Here is a 17,622-nt window from a genome sequence, read left to right as displayed (position 1 = left end):
AAATTGTTGATTTCCAGATTGTTGAATCTGAAAACCTAATTTTTATTATAGATTGATGGATTAGGAATGATTTTTTTCAGTTATGAATTTCTGAATCCAAAATACATATTTTGAATTGGATGGGAGGATTCAAATGCATATTTTTTAACACTACCATTCATATACTCTCTTTAAAAACTCTGAAATATAATTTTTGGTAGGCTTTTGTATTTTCTTAATATTTTATAAACACGAGTTTTATTCTACTTTTTATAATAAAACACGATTTTGCATTATTTAACTATAATATGAAATAAAACATTTGTATTGGAAATGTTATTCTCGAAATCTATATACATTCAATTAATAAATAGATATGCCATGCTTATTGTCTAATTTAACTTCATCTAATATTGAAGTAAAAAAATTACACAACATTATTTAAGATATTCAGCAACTAAGAGTAAAAAAATCATCTCTTCAAATATTTTTATTCGATAGGTAAAAATCTCTCACAGATACAAGCTTAGAAAATAATTATATAATCATATATTTACAAAACAAAATTAATTGTTAACTGTATAGCATAATTTTTATTGTCTGAGCCCGGGTTCGAACCGGGGACCACTAGTGTGTGAGACTAGCGTGATAACCAACTACACCACCCAGACCTTGATGTTAATTGTTTAAGATAAAAGGTAATTGACCTATTTAATAAATCGGAGAGCGTCGAATTATAAAACTACTTGGCTTCTCGGCGGAGAGGGGAATTCGCAGACGAACATTCCGTTCCCATTTCATCGGTAACAATGGAGGCGCGTCATGCATCTCTCGGTCGACGAACGGTACAATCCTATCCACCTTTCTCAATTGCCTCCACTTCTCTTTTCATTTCTTTATCTTTTTTTTTCTTTTTTTTTTCTGTTTTTCGATCATTGTTCATTTTTCATTTCGACTGATTGATCGCATCCACAGTTGGAGGAAATTCGCCAAAAGAGGGCTGCGGAGAGATTGAGCAAAATCCCTTCGGGACCAGATCTCACCAAGGTTCCCAGCACACCAGGTCAGAATTTTCCTCCAATATTACGAATCTCTTGTGCGTATATATTTTTGTTTATTATTGCTCCATTTCTATGTGCGTTTTTCTTTTCTGCAATTCGAAACTAATTTTGCTTTCCTTCAGAGCTTGCGGGAATGAACAAGGCCGAGAGCGGAAATAGGCTCTCTGAGGTAACATCTTTTTTTTTTGTATTATTAATCATGTCATTCATTCCATTGTCTATTGATCAACGATTAAGCACAATCTATATCGAACTAATTTTTTAGGGACGCATGTTTTTTGAATTGCAACTGCGTTGATTTTCGCGTACTCTTTTTTCACAGATAGATTTTAGTGCTCTATCTTCTCAACTGAAAGGTCTGCAAAACAAGAACACGGAGTTGGAGGAAGAAAACAGGAAAATAACTTTAAAGGTGAGTATTCAATCTGAGTGCACACGTGCTGTTTATTTCTTTATTTACAAGGCTATCCAATAAAAAGAACAACCTAGGCTGATTGTATTCTTGCTATTATCGCAGCTTCAAACGATGGAAATTGATAATGGTTCAATGCGCAAGCAGTTGAATGATCTGGTAAACTAGAAGGATTTGATAATGAATTCTTTTTTAGTTTGAGTTACAATTTTGTTAGTGAAGAAGAATATATTATCTCTCGAACGCATGAACCCCCATAGTTTAGTGCTAATTACTACAGCACTTCATGTATGGAGACTTGTATTGGAATAGTTTTAAAATTTGTCTACCTTAGTTTTAATCTCACTTGGATTCATGCAGGAGCAAAACACAGTGCCATCTCTAAGGAAGGCTCTGAAAGATGTTGCAATGGAAAAAGATGCTGCAGTTGTTGCACGGGTAATTATATTTAAACATTTATTCTTGCCTCTTGGACCGGTTTACCTTGTTTTTAATCTTCCACAATTCCTATTAAACCTTACATATTAGTGCAGGAGGACCTTTCAGCACAACTTCGTACCCTGAAGAAACGTCTTAAAGAAGCAGAAGATGAGCAATATCGTGTATGGGACTTGATTTTACTAAACCACTTTGATGAACGACCATTTTTTTTTTCTTACTTAGAATGTTATTATATTGGTCTAGGCCGAGGAAGATGCAGCAGCATTAAGAGCAGAATTGAACTTAATTCAGCAACAATCAATGACTAATACAGTTAGCACAATTTCATCATTTAGTAATCCACCAGATCATTTTCAAATTCAAAGATTACAAAAGGAGCTAGATGATTTAAAACTGGAAATGCAGGTAGTGTTATGATTATAGCAATAGCATTTAGGAATCTCTTCTTTAATTTATTTTTTATTTATATTTTTTGTCGGATGGTGATTAAATTTGTAGCGAGAATCACTGTTGAGGCACCAGGAGCAGGAACAATTAGCAAAAGAGCAAGCCCGCATTGCCTCGTTGATGTCTGAAAATCAGATGTTGGAAGAGAAACTTAAGTCCATACCTATAGAGGCTCCAGGTTCTGCCAATGAAATTTTTTGTGTAATCTATATTAATTTTGTATTGGCTTAATGAAACTAAGCATGCCAACAATTCATTATATAATCAATTGCACTTCTTTGATGCTTTATGCTTTCCTAGTATCCTTATTCTTATTGGCATGTGCATGAATTCAAGCTCATCAAAATTGCAGAAAAGATTGGTGGAAGCATTTTTCTTTTAACTATTTGTTGATTATTGCTAGCCTCATGTTTCCTTATGAAATACACTGGTCTCCCATAACTGCTTTCTGGCTTAAATTAATGCAGATTTGCATCTGCCCATCTATTTATGCCACAAACTCTTTATTGTACTTTGGAGATGCTATTTTTGTTCCAAGGATGTTTGTGGACTCTATTCAATACCAGTTCACATACATTTGACTTGATATTTCATCTTGTTGAATTGGTGTACTCTAACACGGCATTGAACTTGATATGTATATTTTGCAGAAGTCTCAGATACAGCTGATCCCACAGCATTTTCTTTGGTGAGAAAAACTTCTTTATTATTTGTTAAGTAAATTTTCAATTTTGGGTAACTGTTAGCTTATGAAATTATTGGCAAGAAATAGTTACTATTTCAAACCATTGGCCAGTTATTAGCAAAATTATTAGTATCTGTGTTTACTGTTGTCTAGTCAAAGTTATGCATGATTAGAAGGTGGAAAATAAGGAGGTGAGTTATGAAATTAGATAGGAAGATTTGGATTTGTACTTGTATGATCATGGGGAGAGCAGAAATCACTTTCATTTCTTCTATGTATAAAAGTAATGGCCAAAATATGTGTAAAATATTGTAAATGAGCTGCACTCTTTTTTCAGCCTTCCCATATCTTCAATGTACAAAGCAAGTGTGAAATTATTTTCTTTTGTAATTTCGTACTCGTGATTATGTGTCATGACTGTTTTGGCAGTTGATGAGTGACCTAAACTGTTAACCCCAACCCCATTTGCAAAGTAATATTTTGTTGTCTAATGATCATCCAACCTTTTTACTGATGTCTAATTTGCTTTGGTTCAATGTTGTTTGAATATAATAAATCTCAGGAAGACAAGCAGAAACTTGATGGCCAGTTGCATGATATGGCTTTGGCTATTGAAAGATTGGAAAACAGTAGACAGAAACTTCTAATGGAGGTAAAGTCTCTATATCTAAATTTTGTTGTGTTTATTGTCTTACTAAAAGAAAACCACCATTGCTTTGTATATGCCATCTGATGGACTCCTTGGTTTGTCATCTTGATGGCAGATTGACTCACAATCTACAGAAATAGAGAAGCTTTTTGAGGAAAATGCCAACCTTTCAAATTCATACCAAGAGGCAATTCGAGCATCTGTGAGATGGGAAGACCAGGTAACAATCAGCATCAGGGGTTTGAGCCAATATGATTTATGGTTACTGGTTTGGTTTAATCATGTAAGGTCTTGGTTGTACGACCATACCATGATTTACTGGATTTTTTTTCTAAATTTTTCTCAGTCAGAATTTGTGCTCTGGCAAAGAAATTAGGTACAGAGGCTCTGTATAAATAAAATATGTGTTAAATGCTGTGCTAATTATTAATGTGCCAGGGCTGAATATTTTTATGTGTTGTGCAAAATCTTGGTGCACTTGACAATACATACAGAACCTCCTTTTGCTTTTTTAAGTATGTCAGTTATATTTATAGTATTATCTCTGGTAAAGTAATTTCATTTTTTATAGGATTAAATATATGTTTTAATTTCCTATAAATATGACTTAATTTGGTTTTAATTCTAACAAATGTCAACAATTAATCTTCACAAATTTTTTTATTTTAAAATGGTTCATATCACTTTATTGCTGACATGACATTAGAATAGTTGCTAGCCTGACATGACTAGAAGTATGCTACATACATCACTGCTAAATTTTGATAGGGATTCCTTACAGATTTACTAGGACCAAAATCAATAAAAGAATTTGAGGACTATTATCAATTAGTCATATTTAGAGATTAAAAACAGGTTTAAATGGACATTAAGAAGTGGTTTTCTCTTGCGTTGTGTATTATTTTTTCTGCACGTTCAGCTTTATCCAAGATTTGAATGGTGGTTAGATAAATTTTATTTCTTGATTGATTATATCAGATTCATCTATTGTTATATCTGAGTTGTATTGAGTTTTTTATTTATTTAGAAGTTTGCATTATTATTTTATGAACAAACATGATAGTGTTCCAGACCGAACAAGTCTTATTATCACCTGTATTGATCTGTGATTCTTCAGGTGATGGAGTGTCTTAAGCAAAATGAAGAGCTTCGTGTGATTCTAGATAATTTGAGAAATGAACAGGCTAAGGGCTTGCCAGACTCTTCTAAAAATGGGGCACATGAGATTCCTTCCTCGGCGTCAACACAAGAGATGGCATCTATGAAGGTTAGTTACATCGTGGGCATGACATATTTTGTTCCTCTTTGTTGTCAGTTCATGTCATTGACTTGCTGGTTCCAAATCTTATGGGTCAAAATCTTTGCTTTTAAAATGAGATGCATCCAAGTTTTCTGATTTTTCTTCTGAGAAATTTCCCGGGGATTTGGTTGAGATCTGTATATTTTTCTACACCTTTGAAAATTGGTATTCATTCCTTAAAAAATTTGTAATTTTTCGTTTGCTTGGCAGGGCCAAGTTGTGAAGGAACAGAGGAGAGCAGAGGCACTATCAGCAGAAGTCATGCAGCTTTCTGCTCAGCTCGAACAAGTCAAACAAGCATATGATGGTCTTGCACGATTGTAAGACTCTCTCTCTCTCTCTCTCTCTTTTTGTTTTTTTTCGGTATCAAAAGCCACACATTCATTCATTCTAGTCTTTGATTTCTTACATTGTTCCTTTATGTGAACAACTACACTGCAGCTATAGGCCAGTGCTGCGCAACATTGAAAGCAATCTCATAAAAATGAAGCAAGACAACTCGTTGGCCGTACGATGATGGCAATGAGGAGTTTCATGATGATATTCCGGTTGTGATTGTGAAGCCTTTTTGGAAGACTTGATTTTGCAATGACCACAGAATTTATTAACCATTTGATATTATTAGTTTAGTAACAGTGAAACGAGATTGTTCAGTAACTGGTGGTTATGGGTCTTGTGCTGTTCGGTACCACTCAGCATAAGAAGCCCTTGTAATACACAAACGTGAATTTGTCAGACTTGTCATTCTTTATACTAATATTAGTTTATGAAAAGAAGCACTTCCTTTTTTTTTTTTTATCGAATATGATTTTGATGATAGTTTTGTGTAAACCAAATCTTGATGGAAAGTTGTAGTGGAAATTTTCTGGCAGATTTGTATGTATAACACAGGTTCATAAAAGAATCACTTCTTGTACTTTAATATTGGAGGAATTGTTCACAAGCTTGATGCCCATCAATTACAAAAATGAAAAATAAACTCGCATTAGAGTCTTGATTTAATTGGTTCATTCACTCTTTTGAACTTAAAAAAAATCTCCAAAATATTTATACTAAATGAAAGAGGCCAATGTTGATTAACCACAATTTTAAACACCTTAGATTTATTAATTTTTAATTCTAGACTCATTAACATTTGATCTCTTTCTCCTTCCACCACCCTTCAGAGATGATTTCTGGTGATGGTGACGATTTTTGACATGATGTTAAAGTTCAGTTTTTTTTTTCTGCATCACTCAACCCTCTTCATTGTTCTCTAACTGCTCTACTTGAATTATTGATTTTTTGCTGACTCCATCTCTCCTCCATATCTTTCCCTTTCTTTCTCTGGTAAACTACTTCATTGTTACATGTATTTTTCTGCTATCTGTTATAGGTTGTGGTAGTGGCGCAATGGAGCTCTTACAGTTGAGACTCGCTACATAAATTGGTCTTTTTGTTGCTTTACTTTTTTTCATTTTTTTCTTTTGAGGTTGGTCTTCTGGACTTGAAAATTACTTTTGACAATGGAGAGTGGTAAACACTGGTACAAAGGCAAAGATGAGGTTGAAGGGAGAGGGAAAGAGAGAAAAAATATTTGATAAAGGAGAAAATATTATATAAGAGCATACCCTCCTTAATCCAATGATGTATAAGTTTCAAGTTTTTAATAAATGTCTGATTTTTATTTTGAAAATTCAATGATTTTTTTTAAAAATTGGCTACCTATTAAATTATAAATTTTGATGTAATATTTAAAAAAATATTTAATTGTATTTAGTTCGAAACTCTTTTATATATTATTTCTCAAAATATTTTATATTTTTTCTTTTAGTCTCTCAAGTTATTTTTTTATTACAATAATCAATATGTTTTATGACAATGAGACTCTATCTTATTAATATACGTAAGAAAAATTAATTAATACATTTTCTCAACACTAGATTACGAGTAACGTTTTATTATTTATTAAGAGAATATGTAATAAGTCATGAGAAAATTTTATTATAACACTGATACACTCTTATATTAGACATCCAATATATTTTTCTCAGATATAATGTAAAATTATATATTTATAAATGATTTAATAACGACTAACACAATAAATTTTTTTTGTATTAATTTATATATTTTGAACTAACTTTATTTTTTTTAATTGAAATATCGTCTCTAGGGAAAGTTATTCTTTATTCATGCGTATCGTATGAATATTTCATGTTGTGAAAGCAATTGCTGGAAATCATGTTCTTCTATCAGTCACGTTAGTCTCGTTGGCTTTCCAACCCAAAGGTGGTATGAAATAAAAGTTTTAAAAATAAAAAGCCAGAAAAATCCTTAAATCTAGAAGAATAGTTTCGCAATGTAAAGAAAAAAAATTTACTAACAGAGGACTTTCCAACCTTCAACAATATTTGACTTTACAAAATAATAGAAAAATTAAGTTTTAGTTTTTAAAGAAAAAAAACAATTATGTACTATGTAGCACGGATACAAACACTAACACGACACAAATATACATATAATCTCTAACACGACACAAATATACATATAATCTCTAAAATGTAGGATACGGGGACACAGATCTATATATTATATAATTTTTGAATTATATAAATTGAAAATAAATATTTATGTGTAGAAGTATGTTCCAGATTCTTTTGGAAGCAGGAAGATATTTTTCATAACTGGTTCAAAAGAATTTGTTCTTATTTTTATAATCATAATAAAAATTTATACAATAAATTTGAGTTTTTAGAAAGTTATTGTATTTATACCTTTTAAAATTGTGTTAGAACCGTGCTAGAATTTTAAAAATCCAACAAATATTTTTTTGAATTGAACATTTTACCAATAAATATCCTACGAGTGTCGACATGAATACGTGTGTCCGACACGAATACGTAATCAACCTCGTAAATTATGTAAGAAGAAATTGGAAATTTGATAATAGGAAAAGTTTGGTGACCGTGAACAGGACAAATCTCATCCATGTATAAATTTTTTGATAATAAATTAATAATAATAATTTTTTAGTATTAACGGTGAGATTTAGAAGTTGAGTATGTGCAGTTTGTCTTGAAAACGCAGAGTAACGGAAACATAAAGAGGAAGCAGATATTGACACGTGGGGGCTGTGATCAAAATCGGATGCAAACCTATTTATATTCCTCTCTTTATTCTCTCTCGTCGCCACTTCTCTCTCTTCGCCGTTGCGCTCAGCTCTTACTCTTCACCCTCCTTACAAACCCTAGCCTGCAATTTTCCATGATTCCTCTTCGTCTCTTCCACTGAGCTTTCCCTCGAATCGCTCCTGAAAGGACAATTATCGGAGACACTCAGGGCGCTACTGAAGCTAACGTTCGTGATGGCGGCTTCCACCACCAGCCAGGTCTACATCGATGTAATCGAGGATGTCATGGTCAAGGTCCGTGATGAGTTCGTCAACAACGGAGGCCCCGGGGAGGAAGTTCTCAAGGAGCTTCAAGCTGTAATTAATTATAATCTCTGCATCTTCTGTTTTCATAAGTCCAGGATTTACTTTTAAATTTCTATATTCGATGAATAAATCGGATTAGTGATGCTTATACGTCTATTTCGAAGTTTCTTGATTTAGTTTGGAAGTTTTTCTTTCTTGGCTGGCTCGTTGATTTAGGGTTTGGATCCTGTCTGTTGCTTTCTTGGTGTTGTTTGTTTTCTTTTTGTTCCGGTGTTAAAGATGTTAGTTGATTTTCTTTTGCTTGTAATTTGTTTAGATGTGGGAATCAAAGATGATGCAAGCTGGCGCTGTGCTGGGTCCCATAGAAAGGTCCGCTGCCGCTAAGCCAACTCCCGGCGGTCCTATTACTCCGGTTCATGATCTTAACATGCCGTATACAGAGGAGTATGAGACTCCTACTGCTGAAATGCTTTTCCCCCCTGTGAGTTTGATCCACAAGTTATAAGTTCAACCGGTGATGTCTCCTTTTAATGTTCTTTAATGAGTTAAAGTGATTGGATTGTCCATATGCACTTTTGAATGTGCAGACGCCTTTGCAAACGCCAATTCAAACCCCTTTACCTGGAACTGGGGATAACTCAACTTATAACATTCCTACGGGGCCAAGTGACTATCCCTCTTCCGGAAATGATAACGGAGGAAATGCTGATGGAAAAGGAGGAAGACCTGCTCCATATATGGTAAAGCTAGTTTCGTTAGCTGGTCCCATGATATATCGTAAAAGTACTTTTCAATTTCTCATGTCAAATTACCTAGTTTCATTTGTTCCATAGTTATCAATCTCAAACAGTGATACGCAGCGGCCAACTCTGAAAATAACAATAAAAAGTCACATGTTTTAGCAATACGTAAGTAAACAACAATTGAAGTCAAGGAAACAAAAATGTTCAAAAGACTTCGAACTTCATATACTAGTAGTCATCATAAAAAACAAGAGTGGATGTTACATAGAAAACAATGGCCAGTTAGAATAAATAAAAAATTAAATGGTGGATCTTAGAAAATTAGAGACTGAGCACAGAAAAGGGAATGGAAGACCTATTATTACGAACTTTGAGAGAGGTGAGTAAAAAGAAAGGATAAACAATGTTGTATGATACAGTAGTTGGCTGGAACATCAGTGACCTTTCAGGTAAATAGCAGGAAAATGCTTTGTAATGTTGAGAATCTTACTGAATAGAGGGAGGGGGGTCTTCTTGGAGAGATGGATTAGGGTACCTCGCTTGTAATTTGTGCTTATTCCACAAAAACTGGCTTGACTTGTAAGTTAAGAACTACTCAAGTCTTAAAAAGAATTTGGAGTATGGAAAACTGCTCTAGCCCTATAACACCCCTTTATGCTTAGGAGTATACATTTAAAATGTAGGCAAATATGAATGTCCTAATAATGTAGGCAAATCCAATCTTAAAATTTTGGCTTTCGAGCTTAACTCAACCCAATAAGAATGACTTGCAAGCTAAAAACTACCCAATTTTAATAAGGACTACGCTAGCTATATCTTTAGTTAGTGTGAGATCTAAACTCTCACTGAATGAGTGGGGAAGATAGGTGGGGATAGGGTTTCTGATCTGATTAAATGAAAATGCAATGGAATTCTGGTATCGTCCCAGTAATATAGCATCAAATGACACCGTTTTGTCATGAGGAGAATACTGGCTGAGATGGTTGTGATTTCACCCCAAAGTAGCCACAATATGAACTGTTAGAACCAATGCAAAAAGACTAATATGCAACAGGCCACACAGAAGTAGCTGGTGGCTCTGATGCAATGTAGCACTGCTATTGTGGTGCTATTGCACGAAATTGATATTATGTGGGAAGCAACATCAAAATACAATTTTTTTAAATTCTTAATGGGGCATGCAAACTTTTCCCCTTTAAAAACACCGAAAGTGATGTGTTCTGAGAGAAAAATAGGTATTCAAAATGATTCGTGCTTCTTTTGGAGGTAATTGTGGCCATTATTTAATATGCACTAGTAACTACTATTCAAACTTTGTAGTTGCCCAGAGTTGCTCTTCACTGCTATAGTGTGCTATTTATAACCATTTTAAATTTCTTAAATGACTAAACTATTCTGTTTAAATTATTTTCATGGACTTTTTTAAGATGTACATTAATATTGTCTTTATGAACTTCTACAGAAACCTCCTTCTCCTTGGATGAACCCCAGGCCCCCACTTGATGTCAATGTTGGTGAGTGTCATTAAATTCAGGATAAAGTGTTTAGTCAAATGGCTTTGCAGTAATAATGGTGTGTATAACTGTAGCTTATGTGGAAGGGCGGGATGAGGCAGACCGAGGAACTTCTAATCAACCTCTGACACAGGTAAGTAAGCCAGTTAGGTTTGATAAAATAATGCTTTCTCTGTTGTCAAGATTTGAAGAGTGCTCATCATGGTTGAGTTATTTTGTAAAGTCTGCAGATTATGTTACTGTTGTTGCAAAACACATTATAGGTTTTCTTGTCTAGAATGTCAAACCTGCACTTATTTCCATCACGTTTAGATTTTGATGCTTTAAAAAAATCCAGGACTTCTTCACTATGTCATCAGGAAAGAGAAAACGCAATGATTTGACTTCTCAATATAATTCTGGTGGATATATACCTCAGCAAGATGGGGCTGGGGATGCTGCACTTGGAGTTTTTGAAATTGAGGTATCATTGTTTACATATTGTTCATAATCATATATATCATATCAGATGTTTGTTCATCGTTTGTATGTGGTGCTGTAATGATGTTACTGGTCTAATTTCTTATCTTTATCATATTTTTTTCTGTTGTAAATGATGCCAATTTTTTTACTGAATTGGAGCAAGGATATACTAGTTTTATAATTTGTTTGTTGGTTTTGACACATGTCTTTCCAATCCCTAGAAAGTGTACTGTGCTGTTTGGCAGTACTTTCCTTTCCTCTGCTTTTCTCAAACGGGGTTACCAATTGGTCGGGACAAGAATGAGGGATTAAGGAGGGAGGGGGCAACCTTTGCTGTGTAGCTACCTGCATTGCATCTGTCAATTTTGAAAAAAATGAAGATTATGCAGGGATGTTTTTTCAAACACATTTCTGTATTATGGCAGTTTTTACCATGAACATAATTGAATAATGATTCAACTACATCAAAACTATGAAGGCCCTAATCCCAGAGCTACCCCAAAATAAAAGAAAAAGTAACACACTCATTTTTGGGGTCAGCTGTATGAATGGGTTAACACTGGGTCAAATCCTTAAAATAACGTTCCTTTTTGTTCTGTACATTTCTACCTTAGGATTGATTTTCCACAATGATGCTGTATTTTTCTCCCTGCTTTTTATTTTTAGGAACTCTCATTATTTGTGTCTTCTTTATTTCAATATCCTGCGTGAATCTTTCTTGTGCATTGGACTATTGTACAAGTACTAGAGTAAGATCAGTCTAAAGTATTTTTCTTTGCTAGGGTCTTCAGTTGTAGTTATAATTGATTTTCTTCCATCCTATATCACTCTGGCTTGTAAAATAAATTTTCATAGTAACAGTCTATAAAGATCATAGCATAATGGTACACGTATTTTCTCTCTCTTTCTTGCTGCGAGATAGTGTTTTTTCCCCTGGGGAATTTTCTCTCTCTTTCATAGTAATCTATTCACGAGATAGTGTTTTTTCTTGGAAATTTGATATCTTATTTTCAGTCTTCCATGTAGTTTTATAGTTTTTGCGGCATTTCATTGTGAAGAGCCGATTATTCAGCTCTTCAAGAAGATATATTCTGATTTCCATGTAAATGTGTGATATTGTAGGTTGAGTGAATTTAGTTACCACGGGTCCACATGGGAGCTGCTTGACAATATTCTAGCGTTTACAAACTTTAGAAATCTGATAAAAATAGTTGTCTCAAATTTTTATTTTTCAGAATTGTTTTACTGTCATCTCAACTTTCAACATGAAAGTAATAATAGGTTGCTATCACAGCACAATGATCTGCAGTATGGACATTTTCTTCAGATAGCATTATCTAGAATTTTAAATTGCTAGCTTCTTGCCCACTCCACTTTTGGACTGAAAATATATTTTTGTGTTGGTTTTTGCAGTGCACAAGCGTGCATGCTATATGTGTCAATTAATTCTTTGACTTGCTTGGTTGATGGGAAAAAATATTCAGTTACTGAACCCTTGGAGATCCATCTTTCAGGTAAATGGGGGAGACATCTCCATTAATTCACATCACACAATTTCCAAAGCGAAAGTGCCAGCAGATTTGGAGAGGTTGACTTCTAGAATTCCTCAACTTGATGGACCAATTCCTTATGAGGATGATGCGCTTTCTACTCCAAATGTGAGTAGTGATATTTGTCCCGTCTCCTTCCTGCTTTCATGATCTTTTGTAACAAACAAAATACATTTCTTCTTTCCCTCCACACCCATACATGCATTTACTTTATTTACTTTTCTGATTTCCTTCTGTCCCTTATAATTTTAGGAAAAACACATACCCCCCCTCCTTTTAGTTCATGGTAGATAGACACTCTGGGTTTCTAATTTTGCAATTAATAACCACATTCAAGGTTATTGTCACTTTATTTGTATTTAATGAGTTCTTATTCATAATCTTAGTTATTCTTTTGTTGCAAAACTGTGAAAGAAATGGAACATTGAAGATTATTTCAGTAAGTTATGTGTAGTGAGAAAAATCAGAGTTTTGAGTACTCCCATTTATACGGGTCTCTGTTTGTGAGCTACTTCTTCCCTTATTTAACATTGATATAACAGAATGAGTGAAGCTGTAATTCCATATAACTTTAAAAGTAATTTAAGGGATTATTATATTTTAATTCTTAAGTGGTTGCAATTTGAATTCAAGATGGATGTTGTAATATACTAACATGTATATAATTTGGAACATGAATTCGTTGCTCATTTAGTAATTGGGATTAATTTGCCTAGCTTTTATATCCAAGCTTAATGCTACTTTTGGTTCTTGAAAACTCTAATTGATTGGATGGACTAATATTTAGCAAAAAAGAGAGGAGAATTGGACTGTAAAATACCACTTAACTCCGCAGTTATTATTTTTTTAGTGTTTTTAATTGCATTATGCTTCATTTGACACTTTCCCCACCGTGTCTTGTCTTCTATTATCTTGGTTTATTTCATCCTGTGGCAGATATACAACTATGGAGAAGTGTTCAGTGAAGACTACAACATTTCTAATACACCAGCTCCTCCTGGTAATTCCATAATGTGAATGCATTAACTATATATTTTAAAGATTTCTATGGCTTATTTGTTATCCTTCACAGTTGCTGATTCTTTTTCATTTATTTATTATTAGAAGTGCCAGCTAGCACCCCTGCTCTGGTGGCTCAGAATGAAGTGGGAAATGATGACGATGATGATGATGAACCTCCACTAAATGAAGAAGATGATGATGATTTGGATGACATAGAACAAGGAGATGATCAAAATACACATCATCTTGTTTTGGCTCAGTTTGATAAGGTAACAACTTCCCTACACTCTGTGAACTAGAAGTCAAGGGATTGTAATATGACGCAGGTAGTGTGGTTCAGGGATAATTGTTGTCTCTAATCTGATCTATCTTGCTAAACATTTAGGTGTCTCGTACCAAGAGCAGGTGGAAATGCACATTAAAGGATGGTATCATGCACATAAATAATAAGGACATTCTCTTCAACAAGGTTTGTCACTGTCGAAGCAGAACAAGTAATGTTATTTTTATTTTTCCAATTTAATTTATCAAACTCATGCATCTCTGCAGGCGACAGGAGAGTTTGAATTCTGATTTTGTTGGAGATGGTGCTTTCTTGAAGCATGATTCGGAAGTGTCATTGAGTGTTTCATGATCTTTCTTTGATTATAATCAAGTGAAACCTTCAGGAAGAGAAAAATCCTTTTACCCTTTCGAGACTGTTGTTTTCATGTTTGGCCTCCTGTACATAGAGAATGAGCAATTTTTGGCCTTTACCTGATATTAGAGACTCGGGCATCTCCTTGAGCCCACCATTTGTAGTATGTGGTTCCTTCAGTTCTGTATACTTGGGCGCTTTGGTTAATTTAAGAATCCGTTGTATGATAATGACAATTAATTTTGGCTTGTTGGTTCTCTCAGGCTTAGCTTTTGAACACTAAATTCGGGGTGCTAATGTTTAGGCTGCAGGACTCAAGTTCGGGAAATAGACATCTGAAACTTTAGACGGTAGAAGAAAGGAAAATCTAACCTTGATATTTTAAGGTTCATAAAATTGTTTTCTAAAACGTTGTCATGTATATGCTGTTCTTCTGGATTAAAGACCAATTTTAGTGTAACTGGTTTTCTTTGTGTAAGGATGTTGTGTGCTTGTGATCGTACATTGTTGGCTAGCTTTTGAGTTGAAAAGGAGAAGAACCCTATTGTGTGCTTCTGGTTTTCTCAGGCTTATTGCCATTATTTGATCATTGGGGCAAGTTCGACCTTCTGAAAGTATATTTCTGTATTGTTTCACCAATCTATTTCTTATTAATAACTGCAATAATTTTTATTGATTTGCTGATAAAGCCTAGTAAATAGATTTTCTGTTAAACTTTTTATGGGGTGAAATTTACCAAGGTTCCACTCAACAATGTTAGTTCACTCAAGAATGCCTTTTTAACCCTAATTGAAATACAATTTTCTATTAAAATAAATCATTTTGCTTATTTTTTCATTCATCTGTATAGAAAATTTTCTCCACTTCCAATTTCTAACATCCAAATAATTTTATTTTATTTTATTTATTTCCGATCTCTACTAGTCTATTTCATTTATTTCTTTTTTATTTCGCTCCTCTTCCAAACAACCATATTTTTATTGACTGAAACAAGATTAACTAGTTATGATTAAAAGAAATTGACATTTAAGAAATTATTTTAATTTAAAAACCTAATAAATTAAGTGAGTTCATATGTTATTAAAGAAAGGGAGATAGTTTTTTTGTGTAGTCAATCAAATTGTACAATCAAACATACTTTGGAAGAACAAAAATACTATGTAAATAATTTTCTATATGTTATGCTTGTTTTTGAGATTGCATTCCTCCCAGTAGACATAAAGACAGGGATGGTAAATGTTTGTTTTTGCTGATTTATAACAAAAAGTGATTGTAAAAAGAAACAAGTTGAAAGTAGAGGAATATAATTTACATTTTTATTCTTATTTTTATTGCTCTGTTCCAAATATAAACATCATTGCATAATATGCTGGTTATGTATAATTTAAGCATAATCCAAATTATATAACGTAATATAATTAATTTTATGATATAATATAATGAAATAATAAAAATAAATAAATAAATAAAGTAATAAAATAATTATAATAATAATAATAAAATTATAATTTAATATTTAATTAAAATTACTTTATAAAAACAAATGCAATTTGATTATTTTATAAATATATTAATTATAACTTTTTAAAATTTATTAAATCAAACAAATTACTCACAAATTTTCCTAGACCTTTTTCACATTTTTTAGCTTTTATTTTTTCTTTAATCCAATTAACTATATCTTTCGTTTTCTTTCTATTATTTCCCTTTCATTTTTCCGATCCTTGTTTTCACTCCTCCATGTCAAAACAACCTTAGTATTGTGCTTTGAGTCCCAATAATATTTTTAAGTTTGTAATCTCTAAACTTTCTGTATTTTGTTCTTTATCTGGTATTGAAGCATGCCAAAGTCTTTAATGTTTATATGACAACATGAACAGAGTTATTCAAGTGTTTTTGCAACAATAATAATAAGAATGTGTAACAAGACAAAAAATAATCACTGAGTAAGAAGAACAAAACAATTTTTACATGAATCACGCACAGTAATTTATATCACAAGAGAGATTGGAATTATAATAGTAATGTGATAGAGGAAGATATGGAAAAGGCCTCATGAAAATATATATTGATGTAGTTTTGGTTTTTCTTTCACCCCAACAGATTACAGAAGAAGAACAATGGCTACAGAATAAGAAAAAACTTCTTACCAAACTTAACACTATAACATCACGTTTTTGCAGTTCATAACATTTTGAATTGAAAGAATGCATAATCTATAGTTGAACCTCATGATGATGCAAAATAAAACAGTAATCAGTTCCCTAAAAGCAAAGCACAGGGAAGTGCAGGAGCTATACCTTCCCTCATCACAGCTAGTTAGAAACAGAAAATAAGAGAGTGGGGTGAATATATAATTCACTAGGCACGGTTCACACAAACACATTTCTTTTGGAAGAAACTGCAGAAAGATGATGATGAAGCCTGGGGAAAGGAAGCCATAGCTGGATGCTCCCAACCAGTGCTTGGAGTTCTGTCCTCATTCATGCCACTGCCATTACTATTCTCAATATTCTGTGATGTTCTTTCATGAATAGTGATATCTTCATAAATGGGCTGATGGGAAAATGTGAGTGGAGATAACAGTGGTATGGCCTTTGAAACCTCCCCAAAAGGGTTAGAGGGACGATCACAGAGAACCTTATCAATGTCAAGAGATGCAGGTGCATGCATCTGTAACCTCGTAGTGCACCCTCCACCTCTTCTCCTCTTCATCAAGCTAGCTTTGTATTCCATTTCCATCAATGTATAGTAACCTTTCTGATGATTTGTCTCAAGTTGCAACCAGGAACAAGTATATATAAAGCTCTATACGTTGATTCCCTCTTTGCTCAAGACAAGAATTAATAATGTTAACAAGGTGAATGAATTGGTGTCATGCAAGTTTTTGGTGATGCAGTTGCAGAGATTTAAAAGGAATGAAGGGGAAGAAGATAAGACAGAGAGGGTGGTGGACTTGACTTTCCTTCCTTAGCCTGAAAAACAACTCTGCAACAAAATGATACTAGTTTTGGGTGGTTTGTAGGTTTTGTAGGAGCCATGTCCCTTTATTCCTACATTCAAATTTTTGTTTTTTAGTTTATTGTTCAATGTTTTCCTCCGCAAGATAAGGAGGAGAAGAATATTGGGAAACACGATCCATGAATAGAAACATTACAGCAATTCTTCATATACATATGTAAACATTTTCAACTATGTAACTAATCAAATTTAGTTGTCTTAAAGACTAAATATATCAATATATACATTTTTCAATATATTTTTAAAAAAAATATTATTTAAATTATATAAAAAATAAAAAATTTATTAATATTTAAATAGT

The 17,622-nt window shown here is 33.3% G+C and overlaps 2 protein-coding genes and 1 non-coding gene across 3 annotated transcripts; 2 read left to right on the top strand and 1 right to left on the bottom strand.

Moving 5' to 3' along the window:
• Nucleotides 1–576: 576 nt before the first annotated feature.
• TRNAV-CAC (transfer RNA valine (anticodon CAC)) lies at nucleotides 577–650 on the bottom strand. Its single transcript has one exon. It is a non-coding gene; the product is annotated as a tRNA-Val (tRNA).
• On the top strand, nucleotides 638–5,768 carry LOC137817019 (sporulation-specific protein 15). The gene is made up of 15 exons (XM_068620224.1): nucleotides 638–824; nucleotides 955–1,042; nucleotides 1,163–1,209; nucleotides 1,363–1,452; nucleotides 1,558–1,611; nucleotides 1,813–1,890; nucleotides 1,986–2,054; nucleotides 2,137–2,298; nucleotides 2,392–2,518; nucleotides 2,991–3,028; nucleotides 3,588–3,677; nucleotides 3,790–3,894; nucleotides 4,792–4,941; nucleotides 5,185–5,294; nucleotides 5,416–5,768. The coding sequence occupies exons 1-15, from the start codon at nucleotides 789–791 to the stop codon at nucleotides 5,489–5,491; spliced, it is 1,320 nt and encodes a 439-aa protein (XP_068476325.1). The 5' UTR covers nucleotides 638–788; the 3' UTR covers nucleotides 5,492–5,768.
• Nucleotides 5,769–8,019: 2,251 nt separating this feature from the next.
• Nucleotides 8,020–14,562, top strand: LOC137817028 (transcription initiation factor IIA large subunit-like). Its single transcript, XM_068620238.1, has 11 exons — nucleotides 8,020–8,443; nucleotides 8,709–8,873; nucleotides 8,980–9,132; nucleotides 10,598–10,649; nucleotides 10,724–10,782; nucleotides 10,987–11,112; nucleotides 12,626–12,769; nucleotides 13,598–13,661; nucleotides 13,766–13,932; nucleotides 14,049–14,132; nucleotides 14,213–14,562. Exons 1-11 carry the CDS (start codon nucleotides 8,321–8,323, stop codon nucleotides 14,234–14,236), a joined length of 1,161 nt encoding a protein of 386 aa, XP_068476339.1. The 5' UTR covers nucleotides 8,020–8,320; the 3' UTR covers nucleotides 14,237–14,562.
• The last annotated feature ends 3,060 nt before the right edge of the window (nucleotides 14,563–17,622 follow it).

The sequence above is a fragment of the Phaseolus vulgaris genome, unplaced genomic scaffold, assembly GCF_000499845.2.
Source record: "Phaseolus vulgaris cultivar G19833 unplaced genomic scaffold, P. vulgaris v2.0 scaffold_15, whole genome shotgun sequence".
NCBI lineage: Eukaryota > Viridiplantae > Streptophyta > Magnoliopsida > Fabales > Fabaceae > Phaseolus > Phaseolus vulgaris.
The sequence above is the reverse complement of the archived record's forward strand: the minus strand, read 5'-3'. Positions and strand labels throughout refer to the sequence as shown.

Coding starts and splice junctions, on each gene's coding strand:
- LOC137817019 (XM_068620224.1), top strand. CDS start 789: ATGGAGGCGCGTCATGCATCTCTCGGTCGACGAACG. Junction 2,055..2,136: donor CAGAAGATGAGCAATATCGT/GTATGGGACTTG, acceptor ATATTGGTCTAG/GCCGAGGAAGATGCAGCAGC. Junction 2,299..2,391: donor ATTTAAAACTGGAAATGCAG/GTAGTGTTATGA, acceptor TTAAATTTGTAG/CGAGAATCACTGTTGAGGCA.
- LOC137817028 (XM_068620238.1), top strand. CDS start 8,321: ATGGCGGCTTCCACCACCAGCCAGGTCTACATCGATGTAATCGAGGAT. Junction 10,783..10,986: donor CTAATCAACCTCTGACACAG/GTAAGTAAGCCA, acceptor AAAAAAATCCAG/GACTTCTTCACTATGTCATC. Junction 12,770..13,597: donor ATGCGCTTTCTACTCCAAAT/GTGAGTAGTGAT, acceptor ATCCTGTGGCAG/ATATACAACTATGGAGAAGT.